Raw genomic sequence first — 17,706 nt, forward strand, 5'->3', positions numbered from 1 at the left:
TTGAGCAGCACCTTGGACCCTTGTACTCACCCACCAGCCCAGCTAGCTGAGCACCCCCAGAGGTGACTCCCATGCTCCCTGAATTCTTCCTGGGCACCCCCCCAAAAATTAATTAATTATATCACTGCCATCCCATTGGTCATCAATTTACTCAAGCAGGTGCCAGTAATGTCTCCATTCGTTCCAGCCTTGAGATTTTAGCAGCCTCTCCTTACTTGTCTTTCCCAATGATTGGAGGCTCTTTCAGGCTCAGGGCAATGAGACCTGTTATTATTACTGTTATTGTTATAAATAATTAATTATACACATTAAATCATATTTAGAATTTAGGTTACACAAACTTTCTAAAGCTGTAATATGCTTGCTTAGACAATGCGGTTACTAAACTGTGACTACCCAAATTGAAACATGTTATAATTTAAAATACACAGCAGGGGCCGGAGAGATTGTACAGTGGGGTAGGGCACTTGCCTTGCATGCGGCCAGCCTGGATTTGATCCCCAGTACCCCCTATGGTCCCTTGAACCCCATCAGGAGTGATTCCTGAGTGTAGAGCCAGGAGTAACCCATAAGCACTGCGAGGTGCAGCCCCAAAAACAAAATAAAAAGAAACCATAAAAGATACAGCAGACACTTAAGACTTAGAAACAATATAAAGTATCTAAACAATTTTTATATTGATATTATTTTGTTGGTATTTTTGTTTCTGGGTCATAAGTGATATTGTTCAGTTGCTTCTGGCAGTGCTTTGGGAACGATTTGGTGATGTAATTTAAGAAGCTCATTAGAAAGGCCATTGACTCTGGCTCCTAAATACAGAGCACACACTCCAGTCCTTTGAGTTCTCTCTTCAGCTCCTATACTGAATATACTTTGATATCTTTATTTTAGCAATGTTGGATTTAAAAAACTTAAATTGCATATGCTTTTAAAAAGTAATGCCTGCTAATCCTCAGGGAAACACAAATCAGAACAATGAGATATTATCTCACATTTGTGAGAATAGCACACACAAAAAAGGGTTTCAAAAGCCAGTAGTTTATTGATGTGGATGTTGGGAGAAAGCAACCCTCACTCACTGATTCAATGTCTTTGAAAACATTATGGACACCCCAAAGAAGTAATCTGACCCAGCAATTCCACTTCTTCGAATCTATCCCAAAGGTCCAAAAACACCATTCTGAAAAGACATTTGGGCTCCCATGTTCATTGCAGCACTATTTATCATAGCCAAAATCTGGAAAATTATACAAATGTCTAAGAACAGATGAATGAATAAAGAAACAATGGTATTCCATCCAGTTAAAAATTTAACACCAGCTGTATCACCCCACCATAATTTTAAAATTCCTGGAGCGGTATCTCATATTCAATACCACTGATAAACCAGGAGTAGCACACCACATTGGATGGGATGTAAAGTACAAGGCAATCAATCTCTAACCCTAAGTATTTTAGGTTTCATCAGTGCAATGCCCCTTTTCCTCCTCCCAGTACTCTTGTGAGCACCCTTGATCCCCCGAGTTTATCATTAACCTCCTTTGTGTTTTACATCTCATTGTTGGACAAGTCAAATCTTGGTTACTTCTAAGTAAAAACTTTCTGGTAACTCTGGATTTTGTATTTGTAGTACATCACTTGCTTTTCTATTTCCCCTACAGACTTTTCATATTTTACTATAGAGCAATGTTCTTTACTTAGACACAGAAGGACAGTGCAGTTAATGCTGTCTTTCTAATATTGGAAGTTGAATGACTCTGAAAATACCTACTCCTGGGTATCTATCATAATTACTTGATTCAGGCTTCAGCTGCTATAGTTCCTAACACTCCAAAAGGGAAGTCCCGCCATGGGACTGGGATAGACCTGGGGCAAGCAACAAAGCTACCCCAGCATCGAATGGGACAGTCTAGAAAGCATAAATGCATGGTTTTGATGTGATCTGTTATGACTTAAGAGCCAGGATCCCCATGGGAAAGGACAAACTGAATTGGCCTGAGGACTTAATCTGGGATTTATGTAAAAGTCTTGCTTGTTCTCAAGAGCCCAGAGAACTAAGTTTTGGAATCTATATCTCTTACTGTGTTTATCCAAATAACTGCAAGTATTACTAAGAAGTAAACTTAATTGTTTAATATGTACAACTTAAGGGAAAGATAAAAAATATATAGATGTCCCTGGGAGATAGAGTGTCTCTCTGAGTTAATCTCCCCAAGCAAATTGCCTCTGCTGAAATGTTCTACCACTGTAAATGATCAATCACACCTGCGTGCAGTCCTATACCTCAAACCCCTTCAAATGTTCTGTAAGTATAAGAGCAGCTCTGCATTAAACAGGCCATTTTCAACATCAGTGTGTGGTCTTCCCACTCTTTGTTCCTCTTCTAGGAAGGCCTGGGGAGGAAGGGGAGGCGGCTCTTGACCACCAAACTCATGCATCATAGAACCCTTGTACTTTGTGAACTCAAAGATAGTAATCTCTGATACAAGGGATTTATGGCTCCAGGGTGATATACAACGACCTTAACACACTTTCTTCTAAGGAAATAAATTTTGATCATTTTTAGCAAATTAATGTAACAAGCAATACAAAATAAATCATTTTAGGGCCTGATATTGGGGCAGGTTTGGGTGGTGGGAAGGTATAATGGTGATTGGTTTGGTGTTGGAACACTGAATGTAATATATTATTGTGAATAACTTTATAAAAATTAAATAAAATTTACAAAAAATTTTAAGAAAAAGAAATGATGGTGTATATCCACATTGGCATACTACTCAGCTATAAGAAAAATGAGGGCCAGTGAGACAGTGGGTAAGGTGCTTGTTTGCATGCAGCTGATCCAGGTTCAATCCCCCACACTGCATATGGTCCAAGCTCTGCCAGCAGTAATCCCTGAACACAGAGCCAAGAATAAACCCTAAAGACCATTGCTGTGGCTCAAAACCGCAAAAAAATGAAAGAACAGAATCATGTGATTTGCCATGCAACTTTGAGGATGGAACTGGGAATAAGAGGTGGTTGGGAGGAAACCCTGAGACAATGATGGAGGGAAGCAGTGGAAGGTGTGGTATTTAGAATAGTGTATACATGAAACCCTATTGTTAACAGTATTGTAAATCCCAGTGTTTCAACCAAAAAAAATGTTCTTAATTCTAACTAAAAACAAAATAAAATGGGATACATAAGAAGTATTAACAGGGGCTGGAGTGATAGCACAGCGGGTAGGGCGTTTGCCTTGCACGCGGCCAACCTGGGTTCGATTCCCAGCATCCCATATGGTCTCCTGAGCATCGCCAGGAGTAATTCCTGAGTGCAGAGCCAGGAGTAACCCCTGTGCATTGCCGGGTGTGACCCAAAAAAGAAAAAAAAAAGGAAATATTAACAACTTGGTGTCAGAGTGATTGTACAGCAGGTAGGGAGCCTGCCTTGCATGCAGTCGACCCAAGTCTGATCCCTGACACCCCATATGGTTCCCCAAACCCACCAGGAGTGATCCCTGGGGCACAAAGATAGGAGTAACCCCTGAACACCACTAGGTGTGGTCCTGCCCCTCCTCCAGAAAAAAGTGCAACAACTATGTATGTGTCTTGCATATTATTGAATGCTTTTTCTTTGGTACAGAGTAGCATCTGAGTCACACCTGCAATGTTCAGGTCTTACTACTATTCTGTGCTCAGGGCTCAGTGCTGGTGGGACTTGGGAGACCATATGGTGTGAGGATCAAATCTGGGTCCACAGTGTTCCAGGCAAGTGCCAGACACACTGTACTATCACTTCAGCCCCTTAAATACTTTTTTTGCGGGGGGGGGGGGGCTTTGGGCCACACCCAATAGTGCTCAGGGATTACTCCTGGTTCTGCACCCAGGAATCACCCCTGGTGATGCTCAGGGAACCATATGGGATGCATGGGATTGAACCCAGATTGGCCACATGCAAGGCAAAACACCCTACCTACCTGCTGCACTATCTCTGGCCCCTTGAATACATTTTTATATGGATGAACTGGCAGTGTTTGGAGGGCATATGGTCACAGGGAATGAACTCATAGGGAATGATCTCAGGGCTTCTCATGTGCTTGGTCTGTGTTTGTTGTACCACTTGATTCCTTTTTTTTTTTTTTTTTTGCTTTTTGGGTCACACCCAGGAATGCACAGGGGTTACTCCTGGCTCTGCACTCAGGAATTACTCCTGGCGATGCTCAGAGGACCATATGGGATCCTGGGAATCGAACCCGGGTCGGTCGGTCGTGTGCAAGGCAAATGCCCTACCCGCTGTGCTATCGCTCCATCCCCTTGATTCGTATTTTTAACCCTCTATTCCATCATTTTTGTGGTGATAGGAGTTGGGCCACACCCTGCAGAGTTCAGGCCTTACTCCTGCCTCAGTGTTCAGGGAACTCTCCAGGTGGAGCTCAGGGGAACAAATGTGATGTTGAGGATTGAACCTGGATTTGCCACATGTATGACAAGCACCTTACCTTCTGTACTATCTCTCTCTATTCTATCATTTTTCTCTTCTCTCTCTTATTCGGGGGGGGAGCGGAAGGAGGGGCAGGTCCACATTCAGCAATGCTCAGGGTTACTCCTGGTTTTACACTCAGGAATCAACTCCTGATGATGCTCAGGGGATCTTAAGGGATGCAGGGATCGAACCTGGGTCAGCTGCTTGCAAGGTAAGCACTTTATCCACTGTACTATCTCTCCAGCCCCAATATTCCATCTTTGTTATTGGTGTTCTGGGGTTTGCTTTTTTGTTTTGTTGGTTTTTGAGTCATACCCAGCAATGCTCAGGGTTTACTCCTGGTTCTATACTTGGTGGGGCTCAGGGGACTGTACAGACTCTATGGGAACCAAGGATCAAATACAGGTCAGCCGCATGCAAGGAAAACACCCTACCCACTATACTATCTCTCCGGCCCCAAGATTTTAAATTATGTATGTAGCTCATAGTATAATTCTTTCATTTTCTTTGTTTTTGCTTTTTTGGGTCACACCCAGCAATGATCAGGGATTACTCCTGATTCTGCATTCAGGAATTACTCCTAGCAGCACTCAGGGGACCATATGAGATGCCAGGGATCAAACCTGGGTTGGTCACCCTCCCCAGTGAACTACCACTCCGGCCCCTTATAATTCTTTTGGACAGTCTCCAGTATAGTGTTCCCAGTTCTGACAGTCTCCGTTTAAATATCTCCCCATAGGGAATTCATTTCTGTGGGTGTTTCTTTTCTGCTTTATCAATGCTCAAGACCTAGAGCGAACATCAAAGAGAAACAGAATGATTTGGCAAATTCACAAGTGTATGAAGAGGAAGGATGTGGGCTGCTCTTATAAGAATGGGAGAGAGGGTCACAGAGATAATACAGCAGTTAAGGAACTTGCCTTGCACGCAACTGGCCCTGGTTCAATCCCCACCACTATGGTCCAGGAGCACTACCAGGAGTGATTCCTGAACACAGACCCAGGAGGAGTAAGCCCTGAGCAGTGCTGAGTGTGACCCCAAAATAAAAACAAAATGAAACCAAAAAAAATGGGGAAAAGCTATCAAGAGGGATTCTCAGAAAGTTCTAGGGTAAGTAATGAGAATATTCACATATCCTAGGAAAAATCCTGCAGTATTTCATATAGAAACACCAACTTACATGAGCCATGGTTTTAGGGTTCCAAGAAATGGTCCGTTTTTCTCAAAGATCATTTACTGGTGAAGCAGAGTCCATAGAAGTCAGAGCTAAGGGAACAACATGAAACAATGAAAACAACTGCCTCAGAGCTCCCACACTTTAATATATTCACAGTGCATCTCAATTCCTGGAGATGTTATCTCCCCAGACCAGAGAAAATCACTTGCACATGAACACTCTTCTGCAGAAGGCACTTGTCTCTATTAAGAGAGTTTTCTGTGGGCTGGAGTGATAGTACAGCAGGTAGGGCATTTGCCTTGCATGGGGTGACCCGGATTCGATTCCCAGCATTCTATATGGTACCCTGAGGACCACTAGGAGTAATTCCTGAGTGCATCACCAGGAGTATCCCCTGTGCATCACCAGGTGTGACCCAAAAAACAAAAACAAAAACAAAAACAAAAAAGAGGGAGAGTTTCCTGTTAGTCCCCTACACAAACAGGTTTTTGCATTCTTGGGACCATATCTGATGATGCTCAAGGCTTACTTCTGGCTCAAGGCTTACTCCTGGCTCTATGCTCAGGGGAACCAAAGTAGTAACAGGAATTGAATCCAGCTCGATCATCTGCAAGGCAAATGCCTTAATCTCTGTATTATCTCTTGCCATATTCTGCCTTCCTTGAATTAGTTGTCTTCTTTGAGATTTAAAAATTTGGGGGGAGTTTTGTTTGCTTGGTTTGATTTTTTGCTTTTAGGGCCTCATCTGGTAATGCTCAGGGCTGACCCCTAGCTATATACTCAGGAATTACTCCTGGTGGTGCCCAGGGAACCACATGGGATGCCAGGGATAGAATCCGGGTCAGCAATGTGCAAGGCAAGTGCCTTACCCACTGTACTATCTCTCCAGGCCCAAAATAATTTTGGTTTTCTCAGCTTCATTTTCTAAGAAATTATCACTATTTTTTTTCTTTTTCTTTTTTGTTTTATGGGTCGCATACGGCGATGCACTCAGGAATTACCCCTGGTGCTCAGGGGACTATATGGAATGCTGGGTAAAATTAAACCCCGGTCGGCTGCGTGCAAGGCAAATGCCCTACCCGCTGTGTTATCTCACTCCAGCCCCACTAATTTTATTTTTCAACCACTCACATAACTAAAAGATCAGGAGCATTAAGTTTTTTGCATAAAACACCAGAGCTGTCTACTTCATACCATACAAGTAAGACACCAGGGGAGACTGAACCCTTAGTAAGAATCTTTCTTTCAATAAACACTGGTTATGTCTCAGAGAATCAGTTCCCAAGGGAACTTGCTGAAGACCCTGATACCCACCAGGTTGCCTGCAATCTGCCCTTTCTGAAAATACATGTTCCAGTTATTTTCCTATAAAACTGCTTCTTGTGAACATACAGGCAAGACATTTCTAAAACATAAGTCTGCCATCTTCCAACCAAACAAAATTCCTTCCCTGCCCTTGGTCCTGTTTGGTTTTTCTGCCACACCAGGTGTAGGATAACATTGGTACATGCTTTCTTCCTTGCCACAGGGAGCCTAGATTTACTGAGTAATACCCATCACAATGCATCTGAGGCACTCCCATTCCTGTTTATTGGAATATAGCTCTAAACATTTTAGGGTAACATTGGTATGTCCTTTCTCCCTTGCTACAGAGAGCTTATGTTTATTGGGTTACACCCATCACAGTAATCCTGAGGCACTGCCTTTCCTCTGTGTTTATCTGTAACCCCTTCTCTGTGCTTTGCTTCTCCAATTGGTCAATCACCTTTATCCCCTAATCAGACGCTGTTAACTTGCAAAGTCAGATCCTTCAAGGACACTGGATTTGTAAGTGAAATTTTGCTTCTCTATTCTCCTTATGTCCTTTGCATAGTTACTTCAGAGCAATGTCCTTTTTGTATAGACACAAGAAAACAGTTAATGCAATGCTTTTGTAACTTGGGAGTTAATAGACTCCAAATAATAATTCACTCCTGGGCATCTGTTTTCTCAACTTAAGCCTCAACTGCCCTTAGTTCCTAGCACCCCAAAAGCAGGGTCCCAACAAGTAACTGGATAGTCCCAGCACAAGCTGTGTGCTACCCTGGAATCAAAATGCACCAGGCCAACCAGCTTAATACTTAACTAAAAGTTAAGAGCACAGTCATGTACAAATTCTGTCACAATCCAAAAAGTAACAACTGGATTAGGACCCTGCTAGGGTTAGGAAAGACTAATCTGTCCTGAGCACTGTAGTCTGAGATCTATAGCGAGAGCCATCCTATAAGCTTAATGTATCTATGTCCATACAAAATGAGGAATATTTTATTAGTCACACCCGGCAATGCACAGGGGTTACTCCTGGCTTTGCACTCAGGAATTACCCCTGGCGGTGCTCAGGGGACCATATGGAATGCTGGGAATTGAACCAGGGTCAGCCGCATGCAAGGCAAATGCCTACCCGCTGTGCTATCACTCCAGCCCCTACAAAATAACTAATATTATTAAGAAGAAGAATTAAGATGAACATTTAAATGGCTGTTGGGGGGCTGGAGTGATAGCACAGCAGGTAGGGCGTTTGCCTTGCATGTGGCTGACCCGGGTTTGATTCCCAGCATCCAATATGGTCCCCCAGCACCGCCAGGAGTAATTCCTGAATGTAGAGCCAGGAGTAACCCCTGTGTATCGCTGGGTGTGACCCGAAAAGCAAAAAAGAAAAGAGAGAAAGAAAAAACTTAAATGGCTGTTGAACTAAGGGAAGGAGAAACACCCCCACAGATGGTATTTTGCTCTTAGGCAGGTCTTCTTGCTGAATCAGAGTTTGTTCTGGAAGATTCCCCTGAGGGAGAGACCTTACATCTGTTGATTGTATGATCACAGTTATGTGTAATTGCTACCCCAATCTCCTCATGATTTGGGAGTTAACTCAGGCTGTAAGAGTGGGTATGGGGAGAATCAAGAGGAGGGATGAAGGGAATCTGGGGAAGGAAAATCAGGAGAAAATGGAGATGAGACTGGAATAAACTGCAATTGATACCAACCAGCCTGGCCCTCATTTCCTCCTTCACTCGCCCATTGCCATTGGCTGCCCTGGAATGGGGGGTAACAGCGGCGGTGAGAAGAGCAGCAGGTTTCATACTCATTTTTTGAATACACACCCGGTGATGCCCAGGAGTTACTCCTGGCTCTGTGCTCTGGAATCACTCCTGGTGGTACTCAGGGAACTATACAGGATGCTAAGGATTGAACCCAGATTGGCCTTGTGCAAGGTCGATGACCTACCTGCTATACTATCGCTCCAACCCCAGTATAGGGTACTTTATAATCATTAGGAAAACTAATTAAGCCTCATTACTAGTAACAAAAAGGAGAAAGTCAGTGTGACTGAAATTATAATTCCTACCAATCTTTAACTATTGTTTCTCATCAGCACCCTGTTTTGTGGTATTACCAAAATGTTAAGAGACCATCAAACACACACACATACACACACACACACACACACACACACACACACACACAGAAAGAGAGAGAGAGAGAGAGAGAGAGAGAGAGAGAGAGAGAGAGAGAGAGAGAGAGAGAGAGAGAGCGAGCGCTAATTTCACAGCTTCTGCTTAATAATCTTGAGTTCAGCCCCAACCTGGGTCCCAATATTGTTGGAGAAGAGTAAATTTAAGGGAAAAAAGTAAAGACACCTGAATGAGCTGGAGAAGTGGGGAGAGTACAGGGTCCCATGGGAAATATCCCACTAATATTTTTTAATAGGGGCCACTCCAGCAGTACTCAGCCCTCAGGGCTTCAATCTTGCTGGGCATGAGCTACCATTTAAGCCACTTACCCAGACAATTGGGCAGAGCCTGGCAAGCTACCTGTGGCGTATTCAATATGCCAAAAACAGTAACGATAGGTCTCATTCCCCTGACCCTGACAGAGCCTCCAATCATTGAGAAAGATGAGTAAGGAGAGGCTGCTTAAATCTCAGGGCTGGGAGGAATAGAGACTTACTGTTGCCTGCTTAAGTAAATCGAGGAACAATGGGATGACAATGATACCAGACAGTATAAAGCCAATTATTAAATCCCTGAAAAGTAGGTTCTAAATTCTGGTCTCAGTGTTCAAGAAACACACAGAAGTTAACAAATTCTTAAAAAAACTAATTACACATAATATATAATTTAAAAAAAGCCAAAATATTAAAACCCCTCATTTTTACAGTACCTTTTTTTCTTACAACTTTTGTTTTAGAGCCACAAACAAAAGTTTTAGCATAGTTTTTATTATGCCATCACGTGGATGGGCATAGTTTACTTAACCACTTCCGTATTGTTGTTTACTATTTTTCTAAGAAAATAGTAAGTGTGGCCGCGTGACATCTCCCTCTGGGAGAACCTGGCAAGCTACCGAGAGTTTCCTACCCCCATGGGAGAGCCTTATAAACTCCCCGTGACATATTCATATGCCAAAACCAGTAACGATGATGGATCTCATTCCCCTGACCCTGAAAGAGCTTCCAATGTGGCACCATTGGAAAGGATGAGTAAAGATAGGCTTCTAAAATTTCAGGTCTAGGACAAATGGAGATGTTACTGAGACAGCTTGAGGAATTCGACGATCAACAGGATGATGACAATGATGATGATGATTTTTCTAAGAAGATTATCTCAAGGGGGCTGGAGTGATAGCACAGCGGGTAGGGCGTTTGCCTTGCACGCGGCCGACCCGGGTTCGATTCCCAGCATCCCATATGGTCTCCTGAGCACCGCCAAGGGTGATTCCTGAGTGTAAAGCCAGGAGTAACCCCTGTGCATCGCTGGGTGTGACCCAAAAAGCAAAAAAAAAAAAAAAAAAAAAAAAAAAAGATTATCTCAAAAATTCTTCCCGCTAGGGCTGGATTACCCAACAGCATAGTGGATAAAGTGCTTGTCTTCCATGCAGCCAACTCAGGTTCAGGTCCCAGCATCCTTTATGGTCCACCAAGCACCATCAGAAGTGATTCCTGAGTGCAGAGCTAGGAGTAACCCCTAAGCATTGTCAGTATGCCCCCCATTCTTCCTTCATATTTCAGACATTAATTCTAGATGTGGATGGAGATCGAGCTTGTTCAGCCTCCAACAACTTTGATATCACGAAACATATATACACAGACACACACAGACACACACACAGAGACACACACACACACACACACACACACTTCTATGTATAACCTTAAAAGAATTTTTTGCTACCATAAAAATCCACAGAGGTGCTGGAGTGATAGAACAGTGGGTAAAATGCTTGTGTCATAAGTAGTGGACTCAGGCTTTTTTTTTCTTTAGATTTAATATTTAATTTAACTTTTGTTTTTGGGCCACATCCACTGGTGCCCAAAGCTTACTTTTTTTTTTTATTGAGTCACCATGATACAGTTACAAAGCTTTCATGTTTGAATTTTAGTCATACAATGATTGAACATCCATCCCTCCACCAATATACATTTTCCACCACCAATGTCCCCAGTATTCCTCTCCCCACCATCCCATCCCTCCCCTTTCCTCTGTGGCAGGTAATTTTCCTCTTACTCTCTCTCTACTTTTAGGCATTATGCTTGCAATACAGATACTGAGAGGCCATCATGTTTGGTCCTTTATCTACTTTAAGCACACATCTCCCACCTCAAGCGATCCCTCCAACCATCACTGACTTAGTGATCCCTTCTCTATCCCAGCTGCCTTCTCCCCCAGCTCATGAGGCAGGCTTCCAACCGTGGAGCAGTCTTCCTGGCCCTTATTTACTGGTGGACTCAATCAGGATTGATCTCAGTATCACAGATGGTCCACAGAGCACCACCCCTGAGCACAAAGCCAAGAGTAAGCCTGAGCACAAGCGGGTGTAGCCAACCAAAGAGAAAGAGAGAGAGAGAAAGCAAAAGAGGCAGAGACGGGGAGGGGGAGGAGAAGAGAGAGCGAGAGCGAGAGAGAGAGAGAGAGAGAGAGAGAGAGAGAGAGAGAGAGAGAGAGAGAGAGAGAGAGAGAGAGAGAGAGAGAAAATCCACAAGGAAAAGTCCAAAGTTGATTTTTCATGTAGTACAGCAGGTAGGACACTTGCACATGGCTGACAAGGGTTCAATCCTTGGCACAGTATATGATAGTCCTGAGCTCTACCAAGAGTGATCCCTGAATGCAGAGGAGCCAGGAATAAGCCTTAAGTACCTCTAGATGTGCCACCCCCAACAAACAAAAAGAAAACAACAAGAATTCCTGTTCTGGAACACTTGAGGGTCTGACTGATTTTCCTGCTTGCAAACAGCCCATCATAATGAACTTTACATTTTCATTAACTACAGAAAGTTGATAGGGAATAAGACTCACTCAACAGCAGCAGCTAATGAAGCTCACTTCCAATGAGCCACACACTTTCTAGGAATTGAAATGACCTACCCTCAGGCCCCTAAAAAGATGCTTAGTTTAATTCCCTTATTTATAATGTCTGACAAGGGGAGCAGTAGTATGCAACAGTATGCCTGGTACTCAGCTGACTCAGGTTCTATCTCTTATACCCCACTGACCCCCTGAGCCCAGTCAGGAGTAAGCACAGCCCAGTGTAGGCCAAAATCAAGACAAATAGTCTGAGAGTCAAAAGGATTACTGTGAAGAATAACAGTCACTGCCTCCTCTAGAAACTGTTGAAAATATAGCCCCTACTTGGTTTGAGTATTCCTTGGTTTGAGTACTCCTGGTTCTCAAGTTGCCTTTGGGGTGTGTGTACAATAAACTTTTGATAACTGCACTTCAGTAATTCACTAGTTTTATCTTAGTTATTTCTGAAATTGACAGTAGAGAAGAAATAGTACAAGAGAAAAGTCTCCAGAGATTTGATTCCCCCAACACCCTATATTGGCCCCCTATCACCACCAGGAGTGATCCCTGAACACCTGTCAGCTGTGGCCCAAAAACGAAAAAGTTCAGAACCCAAAACTGAAAAGGTTCAGAACCCAGGTTAGCTCTGTGTGTGTGTGTGTGTGTGTGTGTGTGTGTGTACATACATATATACACCACACATCAGATTGTATTCTTTCAATACCTGAACAATGGGTTTCTTTGCTGTTATTTTTTTTAAAAGGGGAGCCCTCCAATCTCATTCTCTGGTACTAAAACTTCCATTTATGGAATTCTCTTGGGGATAAAATAGTCCCATTAAACCTATCTAAGCGCCCCGAGAGAAAATACAGGGTGGGTTACCTTGCAAGCAGCTGACCAGGTCCATCCCTGGCATTATCCAGTCCCCCACCAAAGCCCGAAGCAACTGCCCAGCACAGAGGGGGGGTGTGGCCCCCGAATAAACGTAAACATATCTAAAATTAAACATCCCGGTGGAAAACAAAAGCATGAACGGTAAATCAGCAGAGGCTGTTTTTCCATCATCAGTTCTCACAAGAGCACGGAGCCAACACCGCGCACTCGATTCATCATGGAACCCCATCACGGGGCTCCCGAAAGGGGGAAATCTACTCATTAGGTCCGATGCCATCAACTCCGAGGAAAATCCCCAGGTCCAAATATCAAGAGGTGGAGGATTCATAAGGGGACTGGTGCCAGAGAACGAAATCTGAAACTCCCGGGTCCCGGAAAACCAAACGGCACGGAAACAAAGGAAACGGTGCAAACTCACCGAGAACCTGGCTGCCGGCGGCGCCGCGGCGGCTCCTTCCCCCTTCGCAGGTCTTCTAGGAAGACTCGCAGGACTAGGGGAGCAAATAGGTCTGGTTACAGCCCAGGCTTTTCCGGACTCAAAGAAAATCCAGGTCTCCTGGATCTTGGGTCCACCCCCTCCCCCCCACCTGCACACACAAATGAAGAGCCGAGAGAAAAGTCCGCGACGACCGCGTTCGGGCTCGCAGCTTGGGCGCCGCCGCCGCCCACCGCGTCTTCCGTGTCCAGCGGGTCCTTCCCTGACCCTAGGGGCGCGCCTTGAAGTGGGGGTGCGGGGCTGTGCAGCGCCCCTTACCGAGAAGAAAGTGGATCTTCTCTGCCCGGCCCGGCCTAGGAGGCTGAGGGGACGGCGTGGGGCAGGACCTTAGGATACCGCCCGGCAGAAGAAGCCGCGCCCACAAACCCAGTCCGGCCCCCGCTTTCTGCCACACCCACGCCGACCGGGTCCGAGGCCCACAAGCCCCTCTGGGGAGAAAACGGACCGCCCCCTCAGCCTCCAGGCCTGATCGCCTCGTCGCGCGCCAGTTTCCTCGCGGCGGAGCAAGGCTCGGGGAGCCCGGGCCTCTCCAGGCAACGGGCAGCGTCCAGCCCCGCGGGTCCGAGCTGCGGGGATTCACGGCCAGCCGGCCTCGGGCCCGAATGCGCACGCGCACGGAGAGGGGCGGGGGACGGGAGCGCCCGGCGCCCGGTCCAGCTGGGCTGGGCTGGGGGCGCGGGTCAGTTGCTCACGGGGCTGCCCAGAGGGGAAACCCACGAGTCGTGCTTCTCAACTCTTTTTAAAGATGACCCTGTGAATAGCCGCTGCTACCAAGAATGATCAGGGCCTGGTGCCGGGTTGGAGTTGTCGTCCCAATCGGGGGAGGTGGGCCAATTCCGCTTTTCGTCTCGGCTTCTCCGAGCCGCGCCCCGCCCCGCCCAGCCCCCGGGAGCAGGGAACCAGCGCTCCCCGGAGCGAGCGCGTCTAGCTGTGTTGCGCAGGCGCGATAGGAGGGGGCGTGGCCGGCGTTCTGGAGGCTCGTGTGGCCAAGCCGCTGGGCGATAGTTACTCTGAAACTAGAACGGGGATTTAGAGATTACAGTCCCGAGTCCGGCTTGCACGCAGGCATCCGCTTCTGTATGTTGGGTAAGGGCGGTGGCCCCAACGGTGATGCCCCAGGGCTACTAGCATTTGCTAGGACTCGGTGTGGTGCCACGTGCGCCTGAGTGCGAGTCCTGGCCTCGCTGTGTTTCAGGACCCCACAACAAGACAGTGCCTGGGGGAGCCAGAATGATAGTACAGCGGGTAGAGCATCTACCTTGCACGTGGTGGAACTGAGTTCGATTCCTGATATCCCCTAGGGAGCACTGCCAAAAAATAATCCAATGAGCTGATTGTGTCCCCCTTCCCAATTTTTTTTTGTTAAGACTGTACCAGAAAGAAATCAGACTGTCATCCCCAACTCTGCCTTTTTTAACTGCAAGTTATTTTTGATCTGAAGGCAGTTAAGGTTCATTTACGGAGGGAAAATCTCTCTATCCTCCCTATTTCTTTTTATCCTTAAAATGTTCCTGATCTGCCTACCCCGATTTTTGCCTAAAAGCAGGATATGTTCTTTAGTGTAGACTGCTCTAAACTCTTATACCAATAGAACAACAGAGGAATATGCTAAAACCTTAAGTATAGCTTACTCTCAATTATCCACCCTCAGAAATCTAAAGCTGCTTTTTTTTGTGTGTCCTGTCATTTCTCTACAGACTGCTCTTTGTTGATGATGGTTTAGAAGCGAGAGATCTAAGTTTTTGAGATTTTTGCGTTTATCTGTTTTGTTTGTTTTGTCTTGTTTGGGGGCCATACCTGCTGTGCTATCTGCATGCAGAAATCATTCCTGGCAGATTTAGGGGGATCATATGTGGTGCCAGGGATTGAACCTGGGTCAACTGCGAGCAAGGCAATTTCTCTACCTATTGTCTTATCTCTCTGGCCTCAGTGGACCAGTTTCAACTGGGAGATCAAATGGCAGAATTCAGAAAATATTGTTTTGTTGTTTTTGGATAGCCAGAAGGGACCATAAGAGGTACCGGGGATCAGGTACCGGGGATCAAACCCCGGCCGGCCAGATGCTGAACAAGACAAGCACCTTACCTGCTATACTATCTCTCAAACACCAGAGATTTTCAAAGAAGGGAAAGGAAAAAGATGGCAGGGAAACTCCAGGTTTCTGGAGCAGTCTCCTTAAGGAGAATTCAGAGAAAGGAAGAAAATGATTTATTTTATTTTATTTTTGGGTCACACCCAGTGATGCTCAGGAGTTATTCCTGGCTCTTCACTCAGGAATTACTTCTAGTGGTGCTAGGGACAATATGGGATGCCAGGGATCGAACCTGGGTCGGCCGCATGCAAGGCAAAAGCCCTACCCGCTGTGCTATCGCTCCAGCCCTGTGATCCCTTTTCACATTTTTTTAAATTTTGGTCATATCCAGCAGTGCTCAGGGTTTATTCTGAGCTTAAGGAGTCTTTGTACTCAGGAATGCCAGGGATTGAACCCGGGTCAGCCACATGCAAGGCAAATGCCCTACCTGCTGTAATCTCACTCTAGCCCCTTCATTTTACATCTTTTTAATAAAAGGTGCTTGGGCAAGCATCTCTCACTGTGTTTAAAGTAGGTAGGTTGGGGATGGGGCTGGAGTGATAGCACAGCAGGTAGGGCGTTTGCCTTGCACTTGACCGACCCGGGTTCGATTTCCAGCAACCCATATGGTCCCCCAGCACCGCCAGGGGTAATTCCTGAGTGTAAAGCCAGGAGTAACCCCTGTGCATCGCTGGGTGTGACCTGAAAAGCAAAATAAAAAATTTATTAAAAATAAATAAAGTAGGTGGGTTGGAGACAGAGTGATTGCACAGTGGGTAGGGTGATTGCTTTGCACATGGCTGACCTAGATTTGATCCCCAGCATCTGGTATGGAGTGACCCCCCCTCCCCAGAAAAAGCATAAATAAATAAATAAAGTAGGTGGGTCAGTAAAACAGATGAAGGATGTTGTGATTATTTTCTGGTCATTAAGTCACCTGGGTCACTGGCCTTAGCCTAGGCCAACACTACCTAGACTTCCCCTAGTGACCTTCTATACAGATAACTCTTCCTTAGGGCCATATTTCTAGTCTTGCCCTCCCTATGATCTTTCTCTTCATAGAACTGTCACCACTTCATACAACTGTCCTCTCTTTAGGAAGGTCACTGTACCTGAATAGTTCTTTTTTCAGCTAGATGACATCATAAAGGATGAGATCATAAATGATGAGATCATAAAGTCAGATAAATGACATCATGAAGGTTGAAATCTATGGGGCCCAGGTTCTTGAATTCAGTGCTATACTTTGTGACATTTTAAATGTTGTTTGTAGTAATTACCTGGTGCAAAAGAATCATGCCATGTTCCTCTGGATTCTTCAGGGTTGTCAAATAAAGAAGCAACAAGCAGATTGATAAGAGCAAAAAAGCAGACATTTAATAACAGAAACCAAACATGGACGCCGAGTGACCACCAACTTGAGTTGTTTTCTCTTTTGCTGTGAACAGAACTGTAAAGAGAATCTCTCGAAGATCAACTTCTAGTTACCATCCAGAAAAGATTTAATTACACCAATTGTACCAGCTGTTCACCATTAGACTGGAGTGCATGAAGAAGAACTGAACACTGTTCAGGATGGACTCTGGGGGGCAGGCAGACATGGAGATCACCCTGCTCCAAGGACATACATATGTGCTCCAGATCAGCTGACCTTGCGCTGGCTTGGAACCATGTGGACATAGAATTAGATCTTCAGTTTGGGGCCACACTGACCGAATATGAGGTCTGCCCTTTGGCTTTGCAACTGAGAAGTGTCGCATGCACATTTTGAACATCAGAAAGAAGCATGGAGAGAGTCCAGCCCCTTATGTGCATCGGCTCCTGGGCTCAGTCTGACGGTCCTTTGCGCTGATGGCCTTCCTCTGCGGGAAATCTTGCATTCCTTTGAGAACCGCAGCCTGCATTTTCTCCCTCTTTCCATCTGGAATTCTTTCTAGCCCAGCAAATATTAGTTCCTTGAGATTCACCCTCCATTTTCTCATTACCAGACCCAGTCATTTTGCTCTTTGTTTCAGAAATCAGTTTCACTTTATTTTTTATCTCATTTTTTCCTGTCTTCTTTGATGTTCAGCAGTCACATACACATATATGTTTTTTGGGGTCCACACCCTGTGCTGCTTAGGGTTACTCACAGCTCAGTGCTCAGAGGTCAAACCCAGGTTTTCCACGTGTGCCCCCTACTCTCCAGTGCTTTCAGCTAGTACTCCAGATCACAGTGTTTTGTTTTGGTTTGGTTTTTATAAGGGCACATCTGGTGGTTCTTGGAAGCTATTCCTAACTGTGCTCA

At 45.3% G+C, this 17,706-nt stretch overlaps 1 protein-coding gene across 1 annotated transcript in view; it reads right to left on the minus strand.

The window, feature by feature from the left end:
* LOC101546936 (zinc finger protein 345) overlaps positions 1-13,933 on the minus strand; it is a 103,014-nt gene extending 89,081 nt beyond the window's left edge. Inside the window, exons 1-2 of the mRNA XM_055145123.1 lie at positions 13,271-13,933; positions 5,645-5,730 (exon numbers count right to left, since the gene is read on the minus strand). Of these exons, the coding sequence (XP_055001098.1) occupies positions 5,645-5,653 (9 nt within the window). The 5' untranslated portion in view covers positions 5,654-5,730; positions 13,271-13,933. The remainder of the gene's footprint in view (positions 1-5,644; positions 5,731-13,270) is intronic.
* Between the last annotated feature and the right edge of the window lie 3,773 nt (positions 13,934-17,706).

This window comes from Sorex araneus, chromosome 8 (genome assembly GCF_027595985.1).
Source record: "Sorex araneus isolate mSorAra2 chromosome 8, mSorAra2.pri, whole genome shotgun sequence".
In the NCBI taxonomy this organism is placed as follows: domain Eukaryota; kingdom Metazoa; phylum Chordata; class Mammalia; order Eulipotyphla; family Soricidae; genus Sorex; species Sorex araneus.